This window comes from Eptatretus burgeri, chromosome 2, assembly GCF_056783735.1.
Source record: "Eptatretus burgeri isolate ZD-2024b chromosome 2, Ebu_testis_v1, whole genome shotgun sequence".
Lineage (NCBI taxonomy): Eukaryota > Metazoa > Chordata > Myxini > Myxiniformes > Myxinidae > Eptatretus > Eptatretus burgeri.
The window spans coordinates 38,977,679-39,000,387 of NC_140962.1; the positions used below are offsets into that span (position 1 = coordinate 38,977,679).

The window sequence follows — 22,709 nt, forward strand, 5'->3', positions numbered from 1 at the left end:
TCGGGCTGTCCTGGGCTCGTTCAGCGAAACGCACCGAGCCGCGAGTGCAAATAGCGGCCTTTCCGAGGGAAAATTCGGATCAGGAATGCTACACGCCCACTTCTGATCCGTCCAATCAGCAAGCGCGGAGCGGCTTGGCCCCACCTCCAGGCGCTTCCGTGTGAAATCGAAATATGCAAATTCTAGGATCAGGGGAGATTCACGCCCCTTTTCCTCCGTCCAATCTGCAAGCGTGGCTCCGCCCCCGAGCTCATCCTGATCCAGAAATTTGCATATGGGTTCTCCTGCCGGCCTATAAAACGCCGAGCGCACGGCAGAGAGTTTTAAAAGCAGAGAGTTTTGAAAGCAGAGAGTTTTGAGGCAGAGTTAGTTTTGGGAGCAGAGAGTTTTGGCAGTCAAGTCAGGTTGGAGAGCGGAGTGGAGTCGGGAGGTGAAGGCGTCAAGGTGGTTTCCGCAGTCGGCTGAGGAGAATTGTGGGAGGAGGCCAAGGAGCTCGGGTCCGAGGCAGGGAAGACGGCGGTCGGCGACGAGGTCGCGGTGGGATCGCTCGTCGTGGGACCCAAGCCAGCCAGCCATTCTCCTCCCCCAGAGCATCAACAATTTCCCCCTTTCCCCCACGCTGAGATAGTGCAAAAAGGGGGCCCCGTTCCCACCCCACTCCAAGCGGTGCCAACGAAACCCGCGAAGGAGCACGAAGTCGGGGCACCGCCGGGCAGCCACTTTTGCGGCTCGTCACGAGGACGCGGGTAGGATCCACCCGGTCTCGCGGACCTGACCGCTCCTTAAGGTCCCGTGCACACATTGGCCTACGGGCCTGTCTGCCCCCTTGCCTATGAGGGTGGCTTCTTTCCTTTGCTTTTGAGTAAATGTGTGTCGGCGCCGTCTGTGAAGTAAAACTGTACAAGTGTTGCCATGTGTTCGCGTATTCGGTCGTAGCTCTGCATTGTTGTTTTTGTTTTAAATTGATATATGTGCATTCTGACTGTTTGACTGTATATGTGTACTTTTCGTGGGCTGGGTAATATATGTGCATTATGTTGAATTGTTCCCCGTTTCGCTGCGTCCTTTCCTTCGTTTGAATCTCCATCTTGCTTCACGTAAAGGGTTCGTAGTGGGCTTAATACGCCCGATAATTAATCGGAACCGTCGAGGCCGACGATAACACCGCTCGGTTATCCCGATAGCACGGAACGGACCGCTTAAGCGGTTCGTGTCCGGAGTCGACCTGCGGCGAGGTACGATTGCCCGGTTTACCATCCGCGTGGGTACTTCGGTCGGTCGAGTTTGGCGAACAACCCTATCCTACGCGGGTGGCCGATTGGCACGATCGTGGTGAGGTCGAAAGGCCCACCCGTGACTGGCTCCGGGCGATAGTTCCCAGAGGGTCACGACAGAATTGTCCGTTCCGGTGGTCGAGGCGGCCACCATTCGAGTCGAGCGGCCGATCGCACGCCGGCGGGCACGAATTCACAACAATATAAACATTAATCTCACAGACGATATGAATAAGCAGTCCCTCAGGAGGACAGGTTACGAGGTGAAGCAGTGAACGCAAAGCATGTGGTGTCCCTCCAGAGTCTCACGGTTAATTGAATTGAATACATTTTCCTCATGAAAAATGTGTTTCTGAGCGGATTTGCACGAAAATTATCTTCATTAAACGTGTAGCTACACCAGGAGGTCCCAAAAAGTGAAAACAGAAAGCAACTAGAACTTAAGACAGCCTCGTTATGTGGCATGGAAACGGATGGAAGCCCATGGAAGCTGCTTCTCGCTGCAATGCATTCCACACAGACCGAGGATATAAATAAACATTCAATTTTCACAAAACTTGATGCAACCGAGTGTTAATCAACCTTAGCGACTATGAAAAGTGAAAATCGGATTTAAATTGAACTTAAAATAAACGCGCGAAGTCAGCGGACCTCGTGTTGCCCAATAAACGGGGCCAGACGACAGAGGTAACGAGAAACTAGTTGGTCAAATTAAATCTTCTTACTAATCCCTATGAAACCCATTATGCATTATAGCCGTCCGATGCTTCCTTATAGGCCATTTGACCAATTGGTCAGTTTGCACTTGATGACCCTGTAACCTTGACCCTGAGGCGAAAATGCGAAAAAGGGCTCAGACGATATATAGAGAGCAACCAGTATAATCATCGTGTCAAGTTAGAACTCAATCGGCCAAGACATCTCGGAGGAGATAGAAAAAAAAATTGTTGACAGACGGATGGATCTGAGGACATCGAACGGTTATATTAGGACAGCGAGCTGACCTAATAAGGCATACAGATTGCAATTGTGCACTCTCAACATTCCAAAAAAATGTTTGAATCTCACGATATTGATCAACACACAAAACGTCGCATTAAAGGCCATTCAGTGTACGGCCAGTATCAATTAGAGATTGCCTGAAATACAACTATACAACATGTCCGTACTACCCCATAAACATTATCTAACATCGCCCATACAATAAAGATGAACCAAAGAACAGTCCAATGTCACCTCCATCAACTTGGCCACAGAAGATGTGCAGCATTTTATAAGGCCTTTCTGAGCAAAAGGAATAGATCGACAGTCAAAGGAGATGTCTGGCAAGAGCTTTGAGTTTTGGTGGAGTGTACTCTACTCCGGTGAATACAGTTTCAGCAATTCATTTATTGAGGTCATACACAGATTATAAGACTGGAAAGGACTTTCCATAAAGTGAAGGTTAAGTACAGAGACAGGAATGTTGTGCTTTGGGCAGAAATTATGTTAATGTGGAAGAGATAAGGCATTCGACTTCTCCGAGTTTCCTAAAGATCAGACGTTTGTTCAATCGAACACTTAATGACAGCATCAGGATAATCGACTGAGAGCAACCTATAAATGTCCTACAAATGTGATAGAATTAAGGAAAACAAATCTCACAAAGATATGGAAGGAGCTGAATCAGACCTTAAAATTTTTTTTTTTTTATCTCATTGATCGAATGCCAAAGAGGTTGGAGGTTATTCTCTCTGCAGAAGGTGGCTCATGCAATTGCGGAAACAAAACATTTCACTCAATTGCTTATGTTTTGAAAAACTTTGACATTATCCACACCAAACTATGATAAAGTACATTCTGATTCCAATTCTGTTGTACCATACTCTGTTACAGAGCGTCAGTGCTGCCGTTTCTTGACAGGGGTTACACTGGGTGGTTTGCCATTCTCGTCTGATGGCGAGATAACATCTCACAGACGATATGAATAAGCAGTCCCTCAGGAGGACAGGTTACGAGGTGAAGCAGTGAACGCAAAGCATGTGGTGTCCCTCGTCACGAGGGACTGAAAAAACAAAAAAAAAACTGAAAAAACAAAATTGCCCCCAACAGAGGCAACTGATGTTGGGTACTACCGTATTGTTATCCATTGTCGTGACACGGATGTCCTTGTTCTTGCTGTTGGCCACCGTAAGCAACATATATATACATGAGAAATTGCCTTCTCAGTACACGCAAGTGGCCAAATTATTATGACAAATCCCTGTCGTGTATAACAATTTAAGCATCTAATCTTCCACTGACCAAGGGTTGGACCCAAGCAGATGTTTAGCAAACATTTTTATTCTTAGGTTAGTAAACATAGTCAACATTCACGCAAATGGCATATAATAAAAACCCCTTTAAAGAGTAGGTTGCAGGTCACCAAACATGTTCTGAAAATTTATCAATATGATTATATGTGCATTAAATAGTTTGATGCAAACAATTGTGGTTGCCCAAAGTATTGGGAAGATTAATGAAATTTAACTCTGAAGTTGTTATTTCTCGAGGCTGTTGAAAAAAAACAGCCGTGTGCCCATATATGGATGGTGACGTCACGTTCTCCAAAACAAAGCGGACGCTCACTCGCTCATTGAAGAAGTGTCCAGTTGAGCGGGCCGTTCTTTCGCATTTTTTGAGTTTGCAACTGTCTATACTATCCTTTTTTATTTTGAATTATTGTAGAACAAAGTTATTTGGATATTTGTACATCATGCCTCATACGTGTGTCATCATATTTTGTGAAAATGGCTGGAAAACGGGTAATCGCTCCCACAGATTCCTGAAGGAATCAAACATTCGCTAGCAGTGGATAAGATTTGTACAAACAAAATGGGCGAATTTTCCCCCAAAGAAAACGGGTAAAGAGGGCCCTTTGGATAAACTTGTCATTTGTGGTGACCATTTCACAGCCGAGGATTACGAAGGCATAAGCACATCTGATCACCACTCTGTGAATACGAGTTGTTGGTTGACAAGTTCTCCAGATACTGCTCTGTCACAGAATCAATTATTGAGTTTAAGTGAGAAAAACCTTGAAATGTATTCTATAAGAGTACATGGAAAAACACATAAATAAACTTTCTGAAAAAACACAAGCATAAAAAAATTTCTCAACAAATCAACTTATTGTCGATTAAATTACTTTTTTTTTAACAGCATCAGCAAATTGGGCTATTTCATTTGAATTGTAAAAAATTGATTAATTATCCACTTTTTTTTTCTAAATTTGGTAGAATATTTCCCAATGAGGCTAAACATGTTTTGGTATTTATATGCCACAACAGTCTCTTGAAAGTTGGGGTTTGTTCTGACCGTTCACTTTCGCTGGGGTCAAGCTCAGCAGTCAGAAAGACTTCAAGGTGACGTACGGTGTATAATATATTTGGGTCCATTATTGATTCATTCTATTTCTGACTCTTGAGTGACTAGAGGGTTAAAAATTATTATATCAAGTCACAGATGAATCAAACTTTACATTATTTTATGCATCGAACAAGAAAATGAAAATCTACAAACCAATCTGTCTAGTGGAGTCTGCCAGTGTGAACTGACTTAAAAAGTCAGTCCTGCCACTTATACACGAAATATGCCGTTTTCTGGCACTTGCAAGTGGTTCAAATTTATATGGCTCAGGGCCAGAAACTCCATAGTATAAATTCCCATCATCCTCCGACTCGTCCTCGGCAATATCGGAATGAAAACACTCAATTTCATCGCCGCTGAAATCACTCTCCAATTCGCATCTCGCCATTGTTCACACACCGTTTCCGGAGAACGTGACGTCATAGCATCTTCGGTAAATTCCGGTCTGTTTTTTGATCACTGACAAAAGTTTTGACTTAAAAGTTAATTTTAGCATATTTTGAGTTTCAAATGTAAGAAAATAATTTACCCAACGATTATTAATGTGATTACCACCTTCGAATCACGCGGTCATCAGCGACCCAAAACCTGTTCTTTAAGAAGGAACAAATAAATAACAAATGCAATCAAACATTATTGAATGTACCACATTGAGGTGAAGCAGAAATAAGAAAACCATGCATTACAAAATGTTGGACAGAAGGGGTTTTGGCAGTTGGCACAAGATCTAAAAACAAAAGAAAGGAAAATGGAAAGGATTTTAGGGTGTACTCGATGACCCGTGAACCCGTTGGGTTCCCGTTGTGACAGCGGTTGATGAAAAATATCATTAAAAGAAAAAAAAAAAAACATAGCTCCAGCGAACTATACCACTGAGGTTGTTTGCATTGATCAAATAATCCCGAAGAGTACTTGACTGAATCGGGAATCGATTTTTTAATGATTTTTTCATTGCCCAATTTGAACTTAACTTGATATTGCATGTCAATGTGAAAAAAAAATGGAGAAAAGAAAGTCGAAGAAATTTTGTGCGTAATCTTCTAAACACAATTTTATTTATTAATGAACACGGAAGTTGTCGTTCGTCTTTCGGCTGCTCCCGTTAGGGGTCGCCACAGCGGATCATCCGTTATGATCCGCATACTGATTTGGCATAGGTTTTACGCCGGATGCCCTTCCTGACACAACCCTGGTCGCCTCTTACGACACAGGGATAAGGATTTGGTTTCGCCATGATTCCGGGCTGCCCTACACTCTCTCATAGCGTGGCCCAGCACAGAGCTCCCGTCCTCAAGCGATCCTCCAACCCAAGCCTCCGAGTATCCGGATTACAGGCGCACGCCACTACGCCCGGTCTAATGAACACGGAAGTATTAGATCGAAAGTGATGTTTATTTTGTGCTGAAAAAGAAATCGTTCTTTGTCGATACGAAATGTTTGAGATTTTTTCATAAATCATCTCAAGAAAAAAAAAAAGATAGCTCCAGCAAACTATACCGCTGAGGTTGTTTGCATTGATCAAATAATCCCGAAGAGTACTTGACTGAATTGGAAATTGATTTTTAAATAATTTTTTCGTTACCCGATTTGATCGAAACTTGATACTGCACACTGCAGGAGAATGGTAAGCAAGGTGGCCCTAAAATTTTGCGCTATCGTGTGTCGTTTTGGCTGTATTTCAGGAACATATATATATATATATATATATATATATATATATATATATATATATATATATACATATACATATACATATACATACATATATATAAGCAAGGGGGCAGCGAAAAGAGCCAAGGAGATAATTCTGGCACTTGTACACACATTTAATCAAACTTCACATATTATGTGCACAGTTGTTACCTCCATCATCTAGGAGGGATCCGGTAGCATTAGAAAGTGTCCAGTGTAGCTCTTTCCGGAATGGTTTAAGGAGATTAAAGGCTTAATTTAGTAGAGAGGCAGAGGTAACAAATTCGGATTTAAAATCATTGAGAGGTAGAAAATGTCATCCACCATAGTTAGGAAATGGGTTGGGGCATATGACCAGGTAGGATGACATCAATATTTGTCCCAAAAATGGCCCTTTGTGACCCTTTTTCTGTCAAAATTCGATTTCCCAAAAAACTGATTTTAGGGGTAGAGAAAGAAGATTTGCTCATAAAATGCTCATTTTTGATGCTAGAATGTTTATTTACCACTTAAAATGAAGCATTTGATGTGCTCTGCAGGATAAATATGAAAAAGTTACAAATTTTACTGCAAGGGGTCAGCAGCAGTCCAAAAGGAAAAATGACCCTTCCACCCCAAAAACTGGGCCCTTTTTCACAATGGCCCCCCTAATCACAACTTCTGGGAGAACAGTAGACTAACTTCATCATGTGGACATATTCAGGCAGTTTTGGGGAAGTTTTGAGCATGATAGGTCAATCAGGGGGTGAGTACTGGGGTTTGAACTTGTACCCTTTTTGCCACGAAGCGAATTCCAGCATTTTTCAGGACACAGCACTAATGAACAAAATAATACATGAATAATGCTCAACATTTGGACCTGAGTGACAAGTTGCCCATTCTAAATAATGATATATGATGGGGTTGGGGTGGTTAGAATATTGTGACCCTTCTACCCCCACCCTTCATACCACAGGCTGAGATTGGGTCTGGTTAGAAAAATAAAAGGCCAGAAACTGAGGTAATCTATCATCTTTTAAATCTTCCATTCATAGACTGAGGTATCCTTTTGTTTTTCTTCATGTCCTTTCTAAACCTTTGATCAGGCCCTTTATTTACTGCAGGGCAAAATAAATAATTTGGCTTCATGAGAATGAATTCTGTGATGTGATTATTCGGTTAGGAGGCTTTCATGCTTTTAACTTTGATGGACGCTGGCCACGCTTATAACAAAGCCGTGCGAGGACATAAACTAACATTCGAAGCCCTTTGGGGAATATTCTGGCCAGAATTCGAGAATTGGACAAGTCTGAATGGCAAAGTTCTGGAGGACAGTTTAAGGACACAAGTGGACTGTGTCATAAACAAGTTCATGGACCAGGATGCTGATGAAACAACCAAGTGTTTCAAAAAGCTCGTTGAGTCAACTTCCAGAATCTTAGATCTGCTAGAGGAGTTTGATTCTTCGCATAGGAATTGTCCAACGTTTACCTACTGGAGACAATACATGGAAATGGTTGCCATTCTGATGGGATCAATTCGGGCTGAGCGAGAAGGCAACTGGGAACTGCACCTGGAGATGTTTTCAATAACGTTACCCTACATTGCTCTGTATGACCACACAAACTATGCTCGGTGGAGTCCAGTTTATCTGGCTGATATGCGAAACCTTGTCACCACAGCACCAGAGGTACATGCAGAGTTAATGGCAGGACGGTTTTCAACAAAGAGAACAAGCAGCAAATTCTGCCAAATACCAAGTGATCAGGCACTAGAGCAGATCAATCGGATTGCCAAGGTCAATGGAGGAATTGTGGGCATAACCCACCTTGAATCAACACGGGACAGATGGTGTTTAACATACAATGAACGTTCTCGGATTGCTGATGATACCCTTTCTCTCTACAACCTACAGCAGACAGACAGCAATGATTACTTTAGCCACAGGGACACTGGTCCAGCAGGCATACAATGTGATCAATCAGACATAGCTAAACTTGTCAGTGAATTCAAACGTCTTAGGGTTTTTTTTCCAACACAACTGAAGACCTCGTGTGTTTGTCCACAGGAATGGTGTCCACAGATCGATTCTAGATGTGTGAAGTTTCCCCAGAACTGGAAGCAGTTCATCAGTCATTCAAGAAACAAAGCAGAGTTGGCTTCATTTCTAAGCAGTGAACTTATCAGAAATGCCAGTGACTTGTCACAAGGTCACGAGCTTGTTCTCGCTGGGGGGTTTGAGGATGCCATTGGTGTTTGGTCCTCGAGCCGAGATAACATCTCACAGCTGAAATCGAACCATGAGGAAGCAGATACAAGGCTAATACTCCATGCGAAAGAGGCAACTGATGTTGGGTACTACCGTATTGTTATCCATTGTCGTGACACGGATGTCCTTGTTCTTGCTGTTGGCCACCGTAAGCACCTTCCTTCTGAAGTATGGATGAGTTGTGGAACTTCACAGAAGCCAAAATACATCCACATTCATGCCAATGATTATCCACCTCTGACTATGGACAATATCATTGCATACTATTCGGTATCGGGCTGTGACACAAGTCAGTTGTCTGGAAAACCTAAAGGAAGAACATGGAAAGTCTATGAGAAAGAGCCAGACTTACTGACACAGTTTGGAGAGTCCCCCAAGCTGACCGATGAAGCCAGGAATTATGCAGAACATTTCATATGCCATCTCTATGGGTATGGGAGTATCTCCTCAATAAACGAAGTTAGATTGAAGATGTTTGTAAAGGGCAAGAGCTCTGTGGAATCATTACCGCCATCACAGGATGCGCTCCAGTTGCACTTAGACCGAGCAAATTACAAAACCTTCATTTGGAAGAACGCAATAGTGCCAAACCCAGAGTGTCCTCCTCCCACTAGTTGTGGATGGATCCTTGAAAAGGGGAAACTGAAAGCAAAAAACTTATGACACTGGATCCCATTCCCCAAAAATGCGCTGACCTGGTCACTTGTTCCTGCAAAGCCGGATGTACCGAGTCAAGATGTGGCTGCTTGAAGACAATAGGGGCTTGCATCAGTGCCTGTCTTTGTTAGAAGGATCTCATTGAATAGAAACATTCATGACAATACAGCCCGGAGCACAATGGTGAATACTTTGTGGTTTCAGGTTATTGCACCTCTGATGCCGACTTGGAAAACTTCATCAGACAGTTATACGATTGTTGTGTTATGGCTGAAGATAGGAGGGGGTGGGGGGGTAGAAGCATCACAATATTCTAACCACCCCAACCCCATCATATATCATCATTTAGAATGGGCAACTTGTCACTCAGGTCCAAATATTGAGCATTATTCATGTATTATTTTGTTCATTAGTGCTGTATCCTCAAAAATGCTGGAATTCGCTTCGCGGCAAATAGGGTACAAGTTCAAACCCCCAGTAATCACTCCTGATTGACCTATCATGCTCAAAACTTCCCAAAAACTGCCTGAATATGTCCACATGCTGACGAATGGTGAAGTTTGTCTACAGTTCTCCCAGATGTTGTGATTAGGGGGGCCGTTCTGAAAAAGGGCCCAGTTTTCGGGATGGAATGGCCATTTGCCCTTTTGGACTGCTGCTGACCCCTTACAGTAAAATTTTGTAACTTTTCATTTTATCCTGAAGAGCACATCAAATGCTTCATTTAAGTGGTAAATAAACATTCTGGCATCAAAAATGAGCATTTTATGAGCAAATCTTCTTTCTTTACCCCTAAAAATCACAGATTTTTGGGAAATCGAATTTTGACAGAAAAAGGGTTAAAAAGGGACATTTTTGGGACAAAAATTGATGTCATCCGACCTAGTCATATGCCCCAACCCATTTCCTAACTAACTATGGTGGATGACATTTTCTACTTCTGGATGATTTTTAAATCCTTATCTAGGCCACTTTTTAATTTCTGCCTCTCTACTAATTATGAGGAATGGCTACAAGGCAGACATAGATGATAAATTTGAAGGGTGGGATTTACGGAGAGTCTTAGAAAAGAGTTAGTAATGATAGGCTATCAGGATAGCTGAGATGTATGCACACTCACCTATGAACTGTCGAGCCTGGGATTGCATCTCGGCCAGCTGTAAGCTGCCAGACAGGTGTTTGGCATACAGGGCGATGAATCGATGTGTGTGCCATCCATCGGAAAGATGTTAAGCTGGAGGACATTAAAATATCCCACAGTGTCTTTCATGATAAGTAGACAAGTTATCCCCAGCACTCTGAACAAATTCCAAATTCCTGCCCAAACAATCATCAGTCAGGCCTCAGCCGGTTCATAAAGAATTGTGCCAAAAACGTTCCCCAGCCAACGCCACAAGAATGTGGGAATAAATGGGGCCATTAAAGTAGGAGGATGTGGGAGCAGTACATATAAAAGGGTTTATGATAATGAAGGCAACAGATATCACAACCTTCAGATGACAAATGGGGTACAGGTGTACCCCAAATCACAATTAAACTTCAATGGTTTTTGGCCCAGTGGTTGTCCTGAAGGTTAAACATATTTACACAGCAATAAATAGCAACAACATCAATGATTAAGAAGATAAGCAAGGCAAGGGTATTTCACTATTAATTAGAGCTTTTTCAGGTCATACATGAGGGAGCTGTGTTATGTGAGAGACAAATTGATACGACAATCAAAAACTTGCAGAACATTTTCCGTCAACTAGCAAGTCGAAAAACAAAAATAAACAAGAAATACAAATAAAATTACACAACTAATATAAAATTTACCCTTCCAAACATGTTAAATCATGTGGATTAAAGCTTTACTTTTGGTCATTTAAAATTCTGAGCTCCTTTCACGACATTGGAAACAACAACACAGCTTCACTAGGTTAGTTGTTAGCTTCCAAATATGCACCGTCATAAATATAAACCATATTTTTTTATTTTAATGCTCCATTTTTAAAAGTTGTTATTCTTTGTAACCTTTATTGAAATTACCATGCAGGTGTGTAATGCAAGTACGATTTTCTCTCAAAAATTTTTAAAACTTCGAAGTACGAGTCCGTTTGGACAAGCCTTTCGAGGGGGCTCAGAAGTACCACTTTTCATGTACTTTGGCTCCCCTGGATGTTGTCAATCACAAAATGTAAGCAAGATGGTCACACTCAGTTTATTGCTTTTGAACAGCACCAACATGATGCTCTCATCAGAGAATCATTAACACATATAATGGTCTTTCAATACATTATATAATGCACTGATGATACAACCTCCTGGGAAACGAAAAATGTGCATTTAAGGAAAGGAAGAGTGGTAGTGGTGAAGACAAGAATCTCATAAGGAAAGTTTAGAGGTACCTTGAAGTTATGAGAGTAAAGCAGTCCAAATACATTCAAGTAAATTTAACAGGTATAAACACATTGTTTTGTTTGATCAGTTCGTGTTGAGTGTTTAATGTTACATTAACTTGAGTCAGACAAAATATGTGGCATCGTTTCCTTCATAGAGCTTGTACCCTTTTTTGTACCCTTCATAGAGCTTGTACTTGTACCCTACCCAACACGCTCCCAATGGCTTTCCTCACATTCTCCACAAAAGAAGAAGAAAAACAAAAACAAAAGCACACCTATCGAGCCTGCACTCTTATGGTAACAATATCAATGTGCAACATCTGTTACCATCTGGACCCTGACGTTACAGGAAATGCATTCCACGGACGATAACCACCCTTCAGGACACACTAACCTGCATTTACAGTACAAGGCCACATTGACCTTTTATGAATAAGGCCACATTAACCTCCTGGTAAATTAAGAGCATAAATTTTTTGCAAAAAACTTTTTGTAACTCAAAAGTGCAGCTGCAGTTGTTAGCGATTTTCGAAATGGTGGTTTATGGGAGCTGTTAACTCCTGTATCCAAATCTATCAGACAATTTGGATGTTACGGTAAGAGTTAAGGTGGCCTTTGAAATACAGTAAAGGGGTTATTTGAAATATTATTATTTGGCAGGTATTTTTGGGAAAATGCAGTTTTTAATGTTTTTAGACAGATATATATATATATATATATATATATATATATATATATATATATATATATATATATATATATATATATATATATATATATATATATATATATATATATATTGTTGCGGTTCTCGGAACCGCATGCATCCAACATATAGTGGTCCCAAGACAGTTATTCCATTAATATACGTGTAGATAGTCCCTTCACCTTTGTCTAGCGGGACAACAAAGGAGTGCGTTGCGAGGATCTCATAGTTAGGTTTGCTTACCTCATTTCTTCTTCATTTCATTTCTAACATCATTCCTACTCTTCTTTTCTGATTATTCATGAAGTAAATCTGAATTTGGGTCCTCGCGGAGGCCAACATGTGCAGCACGTGCGCGGCTGGGGGAGGGGAATAGAAAGGGTGCTCGAACACCACATGAGCATCGACAGCACAGAGCTCCCATCCTCAAGCGATCCCTCAACCCAACTTTTGCGACGAGTTATACAATATGCTCGGCAGCTCGAGACGATCGACTCGAGCTTCCGATGATCTGGGGGGAGATTGCTGGTTTCACTGAAAAGGTATACGAATGAATATCTCTTAAGAGGCTATACGGATGGTGTTTTGCACAACACAGAAGCAATTGACCCAATATCTGCAAGAGCGTGGCTAGTAGCTTGGTGCCAATAACTACATCGTCAGAGGCCGATAATAGTAAAACGACGACGACGCCATGTTGTGCATGATACAGGCGGCATGTACTTTTCAACCCATTTCTGGAATAATTATATCGATCGGGTTTCGCCCCGCGCACATGATAGCAGAATCGGGCGAGCGCTGGCCACGTGCATAATGGCGGATCCATGCACACTATACGGAACGTGCTCTCAAAGGCAGACCCGTGCGCCGCTCGCGACACTTTGTTATTTATCATACAGAGCAGGGCACGAATGGACACATCTTACTATCTGTGCATGGGTTCGCCATAACATCGTACCTTCGGTCCTCGCTGGCGGCCGCAGATGTTCCCCATGGAAGGCGAACGTCTTCTCGCCTCTACAGCCAGCAAAGCTGCGATCGGGCAGAGGCATGTTGTACAGCTCGGGGTGTGTGGAACACATGGAGCAGACGCGTTGACCGGCGCTGGTTGGGGCGCCCGAGCAGGTAGGTGGGACCCTCAGCCGGTCGTCAGGGCACGGCCTGGGGGTTCTTGCAGGGCGATTCATGGCACGGAGTTTGGCGTGGGGTCGGAGCGAGACGGTTCCACAGCGCGGAGTCACCTGGCCGGAAGTGGAATGAAGCGGTTTCCGGCCATCACGGCCAGGCCGCGCAGGGGGTCGGGGCCAATCAGAGCGCCCGATTTGGGTAACAACACTTCACTTCGGGGTGGCCCCCCCCGCCCCGCGAGGCTTATAAAAGGGCGGATGGCCGGGTCTCTGTCTCTCTCTCTCTCTCTCTCTCTCTCTCTCTCTCTCTCTCTCTCTCTCTCTCTCTCTCTCTCTCTCTCTCTCTCTCTCTCTCTCTCTCTCTCTCTCTCTCTCTCTCTCTCTCTCTCTCTCTCTCTCTCTCTCTCTCTCTCTCTCTCTCTCTCTGCCCTGCCTCCCACTCAAGCTGAACTTCGACTCCATCTTTTGTCATCACTTCGACTCCGCTTTCTGTCGTCAGCGCCTCGACTCCACCTCCTCTTCTCCGCCCACACGACGCTGACTCCACCCTCCCAACTCAAGCCCTTAGTTCACGCCCACGGTCTCGACGCGAGGTGCCCGAAGCAAGAGACGACGTACCAGCTGTCAGGGGGGTACCACACCACGGAACATTCCCCCCAAACGTATTGGTGGCACATTCGGGCAATCAAATATACAAAGGTACCGAGAGACCGTAGCCTCAACTGCTCTCCTGTCTTGCTGTAATACCTCCTCTTCATCGGGGTGTGTGTGTGTATGTGTATGTGTGTGTGTGTGTGTGTGTGTGTGTGTGTGTGTGTGTGTGTGTGTGTGTGTGTGTGTGTGTGTGTGTGTGTGTGTGTGTGTGTGTGTGTGTGTGTGTGTGTGTGTGTGTGTGTGGTGTGTGTGTGTGTGTCCTAGCACCTGTCCATACAAGTAAGACTGCAGAAGATTATTATTATTATCATTATTATTTTCGGGATAAGTCTGCTCTATGTCAGCTTTCATAATTGCTTGTTTATTGCCGCACCAGACCTTTCTTCCCTATCTCTGCTTGCGCACCCCAATAAATATATTGATCGTACCACATATCCTTCCTCACCTGCTTGTTAATAAATTACTATTGGAATGTTCCCTGCTCGTTTTTGTCTTTTCTTGCATTGATCCAGCATAGTCCAAATCCGAGCTTAGCCGGGACTTTATCCCCAACAATCCGTTCCTTTAATCCGTTACATCCTTGGCAGTGTCGCTCGGCTGCATCCGATCCGGTAAAGTGATCCGGTCCGGACAAGGCGTACCGAGGGCGTGTTCTCCGGTAATTAAATCATGTGGTTATTTTTCAGTAACCGGATTAACTAGACGGAGGACCCCAAGTCACGTGGTTGAGTTATTGGCATTCACGGTCGGTTAAGCGACCCGCCGCTTCACAGAATTATCCGTGTGCGACGGGCCTACAATTCCGGGGAGTCTGGTGGGAGCCGAGATAGCTTCCCCCCCCCCCTCGTGGTCTTCTCACCCGACCCCCGGCCCACAATATATATATATATATATATATATATATATATATATATATATATATATATATATTGTTGTAGATTTCCGCCGCGTTCGGACGACCGTTTTAGCCAAATCGCGGTCGCGCGCCCACCGAAGGCCGCAATCCAGTCGTGGCTTTCCGGACCAACCCCGGAACCCAGCCACGGATAAACTAGGCAATTATTCTGTCCACGTGCTACAGGGTCAATCGCCGAATTGTCGATATACCTAACTATTCGCGCGGACAGAAATACCGAGAGTTTATACCTCGACGGGACTTGTACGAAAACGAGCCGCTTCAGCGTGCTCGTTCCGTGTGCGAAGCCGAGCGGTTTTAAGTCGCCAAATCCCGTCGGACCAAATGATAACGTTTATCGGCTTTAATTAGCCAGTTAATTCCCGATACGTGCCATGTCAGTCAATACAGGAAAGGGACGCAACGAGCAGGTGAACGTTGAAACAATGGGTATTTATTTTTACACAGGCATGCAAGCAATGGGGGCTCAGGGAAAACGACACGAGAAAGCCTACAGCCGATTGCTATTTCATTTACAGCACACACAATTAATACAATTCTACTTAGAGGGACAAGGCGCCACAGACTCTCACACAAAAACCCAAGGAAAGGAAGAAACTGGCTCGTGAGCCTTTAATGTTCCTCAGAGCCGGGATGACTGGAAGGCTCTGAGAGGCTGGGCCGGTTACCTTGTAGCCCCTCGGTGGCGACTTGGTGAGCTTTGGCTCGGTGACCCTCGGTGTCTCAGTCTCGCTGGCTCGTTGCCAACGTGCCCGTCGCTTGAGCAGTTCGGGGACCTCAAGGGCGGCTTGGTCGGTCAAGGGCCTGGCTGCGCGCCCGACTCTCCACGCTCCCACAAACGAACTCTCTGGCTTCTCCCACGAACTGCTGCTCCAGCGATCTCGACCCACCAACGACTCAACCTCTCCCACCAACTCCACGACGACACTCAACTTCCTCCAACTCAACTGCCTTCTCGGCGTCCCAACGCGGCTGGCTTTTTATCGGGTCCGGGGCGCTCGCCCCTCCCTTCCTGGCGCGTGGGGGAAAATCCTTGGGAGGGAGATTGGTATGTGCTTACGCCTTTTTGAGGGCCCCACCCCAAACGTCGAATCTGTTTTCTTCGGGTGGCTTTCTGGGAGTGTTGTTCTTTGGTGTAGAGGAGGGTCGTTCTTCTTCAAGACAAAAGGCCATTTTGATCCGGTTATGTTTGTGGAGATGCCGTGGTTATAGACGTTGTGGCGTTGTGGTGGGGATGGCGTCGTTGTGGAGATGATGGCGTGGTTGTGGAGATGATGTCGTTGTGGTGGAGTTTGTTGTTGAGGAGATGTTGTTGAAAATAAAATAAAAAAAATAGCAAAAGAATAACGGCTAACTCAAAGATTCACAGCCCGGCACACGAACGAGACCTGTTACACATCGGTGGGGAAATCTAACCTGAAACACACACTTATCAAAATAACTGACCTCTGGGGAACCTGACTGGTGTTCTGTGAATTTCCACAACCGCAACAATAGTCATGCGCCACTTAACGACGGGGTTACGTTCTGAGAAATACGTAGTTAACCGACGTCGTCGTTGTGCGAACATTATATATACATATACATATACATATATATATATATATATATATATATATATATATATATATATATATATAAATATATAAATATATAAATATATAAATATATATTTTCGTTTTTGTTTTCGAACATCATACTTACACAAACCTAGACACCTCGGCTATATGGTGTAGCCGATTGCTCCACGGATACAAACCTATACAGCATGTTACTGTACTGAATACTGTCGGCAATTGTAACACACATCCAAGAGACGGAAGACACGTTAGTTTTACCTTTGTGCTGTTCATGATGGCCATCGGTGTTGTTAGCAGCAGCTTACAATCTCCTCTCGCATCGATTATAGATAGGTGAATAAATAGCGTTTGGATTTTTTAAATACGTAATCATTGCATCGATGTTATAATTTATAAATGACGAAACGAGCCCGTCAATTGTGAGATATATTTTCGGAACAGTGCGATTGTTTTATCAACATAAAAAGCTTCACCAAAAATAAATTTGTGTATTAATTTCGACTGTAACAACGATTTATTCGCAGAATTCTTCAATTCAAAGGTAATTTACTTGCTAGAAGGTAAACGTGGAAACATGGGTTCAGTTTGAAAGCCGATTTCCATTATAATGGAGCTGGCAGATCCGTCGTATATGCGATCACCGTCAGAAATGCGATTATGGGACCACCGTCGTATATGTGATCCATCGTTATGCGGCGCACGATTGTATATATATATATATATATATATATATATATATATATATATATATATATATATATATATATATATATATATATATATATATATATATATATATTTATATTCTCTGGCTGTTTACCAATTGCACAAAGGAGATCCTGCAACTCACTGCAGTTCTAGGCAGGGCATGTCATACTACAGCATCATAGACTTGGTATCATTTTCTCAGCCGACAATATTGCAACACAACCAATTGCCCCTGCAAGGGAGTGCAGTGAGTTACAGGATATGGAAAATGCAGCCTGCATTTCGTCGGATGATTTCCTCTCATTACCCCGCGCACGTGAAGCGAAAAGCAGGGTTAAGCAATTGGTTCACTTTGTCTGTCTATCTTTTACAAACATCAGTTTATGATCGAGGGACTACTAAATTTCAATTGAAAGTTATTATTTTGAACACTATAGAGTGTAGACCACGAATTGGAACATGAATTGCAACACGGACCTCCTGTTTAGTCGTACTTTGGCTCTGATTTTCACAAATCGTAAGGAATCTCATCCCGATCGATTGCAGATGCGAAGAGAGGATTAAGGTAATTTTTTCCTCTGTCTGCCTGTCTGACAGTCAAACAAAATTTAAAATCATTCCAAACAGGAAACTTACTGTTATTAAAGATGTCACAAAGGACACAAACAACAGTCATGAAGAACTATTGCAGCATGGTAAATAAGGTGGTGGAAAGAGACGCTGCATCAACGGCAGCAAACTTCCGAAAAAAGTTTTTTTTTTTCCTACAACCTTCAAAACCTTTATTTTATTTCAAATTAGTTATATACTTGAACACTGTACAACACAGATCACCTTCTTGACCCTTTCAAAAAAATTCCATTTTGCAGTCCTTCAAGAAAATATGACAGCATTTTACATCGTCTCAACCAATCAAATTTGCTGCTCGCATCCACTCCCATTGGTCTTTTTCGTTTTTAAATCAAGACTGCATGGGCGAAGGTGTTCTCAGAACTTGCTCGTTGCAGAAATGTTTTTATTATCTCATTTATAAGCGCATCTAAATTTTGCTGAATGACCTGCTTCGTAAAGCATCGACCTCCATTAGAATGCTCCCATTGTGTAACACTGCCTTCATTATGTGGCATTGCCATGAGAATCATTAAAGGCATAAACCAAATAATGACCTACATTTCTGCATACGATTTCCTTTTTTATATATACACAATGCTTGTCACTTCCCAAATAATATAACTGCACAATGATTAGGTAAATTTCCTAACCTGTCGGCCAATATATTACTGCACACAACTTTATATGCGAGAAAGCTGCAACATTACCTGTGAGCGCACAGGCTTCTGCAAGCAGGAAGGTGCTCCAGGACAGGAGAAAGAAGAGTGCAGTCTCCAGCAAGGGAAAGTCATGCAATTTTGTGAACTTTGTCACGTGATCATTCGGTTAAGGTCAGGAAAGGTTAACGTTTACAAGAATGGAGGAATGAGTGAAGAAGCGTCAGTTACAGACTTTGGGTTTACAGTTGTAGGATTAATATATTGCCTGAAATGGAAGGAATGATGAGGTGGTACAAGAGCAGTAATATGAGAAAAGTGTAGTTAAAAATTGTAATGATGAGAATGAAGAAAAGCCATGAAATTGGCTGAAAAACAAGTACAGTATATATAAATATATATATATATACATATATAAGGATATGACAGCTGTCATTATTCCAGTCACTGCTCCCATGGCGAACGATCCACTCAGGATGATGAGGAACCTTCCAATACAATTGAACACAGCTGCTGTATCAAATGTGTTTTGCATCGAAGGGCTGTATGCAGCGATGGATCTGCAGGAACGGAGAACGAATCAGCAGAGAACTGCAAACCAAACTCAGCCTGGTGGATAAAGATACCTGAGCTGCAAGACAGTTGAGGGAAAATGTGTGCGAGATGTGATGGAAAGTTTACGAGGCAAGTGTGATGGCGATGGCATCGTTAAGGACACTTTCACCAAACAGCAGTGCATAGAGATCCACGTCGACACGCAGCTCGTTAAAGATGGCCAAAACAGTGACTGTCAGGGTGGAAGGATACAAAAATTCCTAAGACAGATTTGCATGCCACAAATTATTTTGTTCTTCTAAAATTACCAACATAAAAATTCCTTTAGGTAATGGTGAATGGATGAAATGCATGGTTCAATCAGGGCTACAAGTAGGCAGTGCACCACAATATCAAGTCTTCCCCCATTTATACCCATGATTTTTCCATTAACCCACCCTCACGAAACCCTCTTAGTCGCAGGTTACTGTGTTTCCTCCCCTCTTTACTATTCGTTCTTTACCCCCTTTGAACCCTGAGCTCCTTGGACTGTCGGCTCCCCCACCCTGGGCTCCCAGGAGAAAAATCCTGTTGCTCGGGTTCAAAGGGTTAAAAAAAAAGACAAATGTTGCTTTATTCATGATGCTGCAATCGATCCCAGGTTCAAATCCGATGCACTCTCCGATTTTGTCCATTGTCGACCAATGTAAAACTACACTGATGTCATCATGTTTGATGTACAAGCAAATTATTCCACTAAATTGCTTCTTCATCATACCCATGATCTCAAATTTTCACTCTACAAATATTAAAAGAATCCAGTTTTTTTAATTTTTTGCAATCCAACCACCAACAACAACCACAAAATGTATTACAGTGTGCCAGGGGAAGGTCATAATGGGCCATGATAAATCTTGACAAGAATGGGCACAAGGAATTGTGTTCTGGACCAATGTGCCAGCCAACACAATGACCTGCACTTACAAAGTAGATAAAAGTGAAAATAGAACAGCATGCTTCAAGATGCTGTGCCTTGGTAATTACAGTAACAAAAGATTTCCATTTGGATTAAAATCATACAAAGATTCATTATTGCTAGTAATGATTTTGGCAAACAAGATTTGTAAGTTTGAAATAAACTAAAAAGGTACCAACAGCAATCCTAAACCCAATGCAGCTTCGCCAAACCATCTCATACCGGGATCCGTAGCGGAGATGATGGCACCGAAGAAGAGGCAGTCGGTGAAATGAAAATTTTCGTTCAGTGCCCCAACTGCCCGAGCCAGGCACACAAACCCATAAAATACCGACCTGTGTGTGTGAATGGAATACACAGTGGGGAGCATGTGGAACAAATAAATTCATCAACTTTGGTGGCGTCAATTTGTTTTTGTTTTTTTTAAAACTTTGCACAGTTTGAGCTTGTTCACTACTTTATATTCAGTGGCAAACATGAAAAATTAATGCCTCTAAAAGTTACTAAAATACATTTCATTTACTTTGGGATCTGCATAAGCAAGAGGAAATAAATGGGGATTCAGGGTGCTGTGTACTGGGAGAGAGAGAAGGAGCAAGTATACACTTTATTAACAAGTTAATGATCGATATAAAGTTGTTAAGCATCACAGCAATTTTTGTGAGGATATTTAAAATACTGTATCTTTGTATCTACAGCTGCTGCAAAATACCTCCAATAAAAAAATGTTTTTATTGATCTTTGTGTGCCCACAGCTCTGGAGCCACGATTTCAAAAAATACGAAGGAGTTGGGTGTTAAAACTTCTGGTTTTCCATTAAAAGTATCCAGGTAATGCAAAACTAAAAATTGTGAAAAAGAACAATTATTTGGAGATTTTTCAGGTGGGGGTCATTGGTCAATTTCCCACAGACTTCCAAAGACATTCTTTTATGTCTACAATCAATTTTAATATCAGAATTTGTTGTGTTTTTTTTTAAAGTGATGCAGAGTACGATATTCGTCATATGGATAAGGAAAGCAGATGATTAAAGTGACGTCCTTCAACACTTATTCAAAAACCCAGCCCACCCGCCGCCAACTTGCCATTCGGATACCTGAAACAAACAAATAAATAAATAAATAAAAAAATTTAAAAACTTTTTTCAGATCTGCAATCTGCATTCATTTCACGATTTAACACCATTGAAACAAAATAAATGGAAATAATGTAATGGTGGATTGTCTAGCAAGCGTGCTGACTGCAACATTCCAAAATCATTCTTCAAAAAATACATGAAGAGCTGCCAAATATCTTTGGGAAAATGTTCAATGACCACATCACCACAGTGAGCGACGCAAATTTGTGCACAAACAAAAAAATTTTTTTTTTTGTAATTCCTCCATTCCTATCGACCTTCTATCCTTTAACCCTTCATTGTCATCTGGCAGGATAGCTTAGAGATATGCGCACTCCCTTCTGAGCTGTCGAACCTGGGTTCGAATCTCGGCCAAGCTATAAAGTCATATCCTGGTATTTTGGGTACATCAATTTGTGCGCCATGTTAAGCTGGGTGTCCTGATGCCTGGTGTTGGCGCAGTGGTTAGGGCAGCGGCTTGGGATCCAAAAGGTCCTGAGTTCAAGCCCCGTTCGGCCACTGAATGAATACACCAGGGGGTTGACTCAGCCTGTCATCCTTCCGAGGTCGGCGAAGTGAGTACCAGTGTACTGGGCCGGTGTATGCCCCGGTTAAAATAGGTGTACCATATCCCTGTGTCGTAAGAGGCGACCAGGGTTGCGTCAGGAAGGGCATCTGGCGTAAAACATGTGCCAAATCACGATGCGGATCATACGGATCATCCGCTGTGGCGACCCCTAACGGGAGTAGCCGAAAGAAGAAGAAGAAGAAGAGGAGGTTAAGCTGGGTGTCCCATCTGCAAGCAGCAGTTGGTCGAGTCAAATATCCCAGTGCATTTCAAGAGGAGGCAGGTTATCGCCAGCACCATGAACAAAAGGCAACTTCTTGCCCGAGTGCGCAGGGACACTGCGTCAGTGGTACAGCTGCACCTCAATAAATGATGCGACTGGAAGGCTAAATTATAAATTGAATTCCAGTCCAATAAGCATTCACCAACAACAACTCTTCAAAGTTTACATTTACATGTTAACGTGCATCTTTTCACCACCCTATAACTAAAAGTACAAACAGATGGCTCAGCAACCTCAACATTCCCATCAAAGAACAATTTACTCAATGTGGATTTGTGACCTTCCCATGAAACACAACCACAATTTTGATACTGTTCCTTTGGAGAGTTCTGTATGTGAACAATGGTGCTGTTTACCATGGTAACTCATCCATAAGACACAACATGAGAACAGAGCAAATTTATTTGACAAAGGAGGTGGGCTAGGTAGAGGATATGTTGGACTGACAGGATAGCCTGGACTGGAGGCAAGCACAATCACCTTTAAACTGTCTAGCCTGGGTTTAAATCATGACCCAGCTATAAACTGTCATCCAGGTGTTTCAGAAGCAGGGCGATTCGTCAATGTGTGTGCCATCCCTCGATTGGACGTTAAACAGGTGTACCATCTGCCAGCATTAGTTAGTGGATGACA

General features: G+C 42.8%; 1 protein-coding gene across 1 annotated transcript in view; it reads right to left on the minus strand.

Annotated features, from left to right (window-relative positions):
* LOC147031848 (sodium/hydrogen exchanger 6-like) overlaps window positions 1–22,709 on the minus strand; it is a 48,494-nt gene that overhangs the window by 17,517 nt on the left and 8,268 nt on the right. The window contains exons 5-8 of the mRNA XM_085853079.1: window positions 20,331–20,443; window positions 19,280–19,385; window positions 19,023–19,158; window positions 18,650–18,755 (exon numbers count right to left, since the gene is read on the minus strand). Coding sequence (XP_085709205.1) covers window positions 18,650–18,755; window positions 19,023–19,158; window positions 19,280–19,385; window positions 20,331–20,443 — 461 coding nt within the window. The remainder of the gene's footprint in view (window positions 1–18,649; window positions 18,756–19,022; window positions 19,159–19,279; window positions 19,386–20,330; window positions 20,444–22,709) is intronic.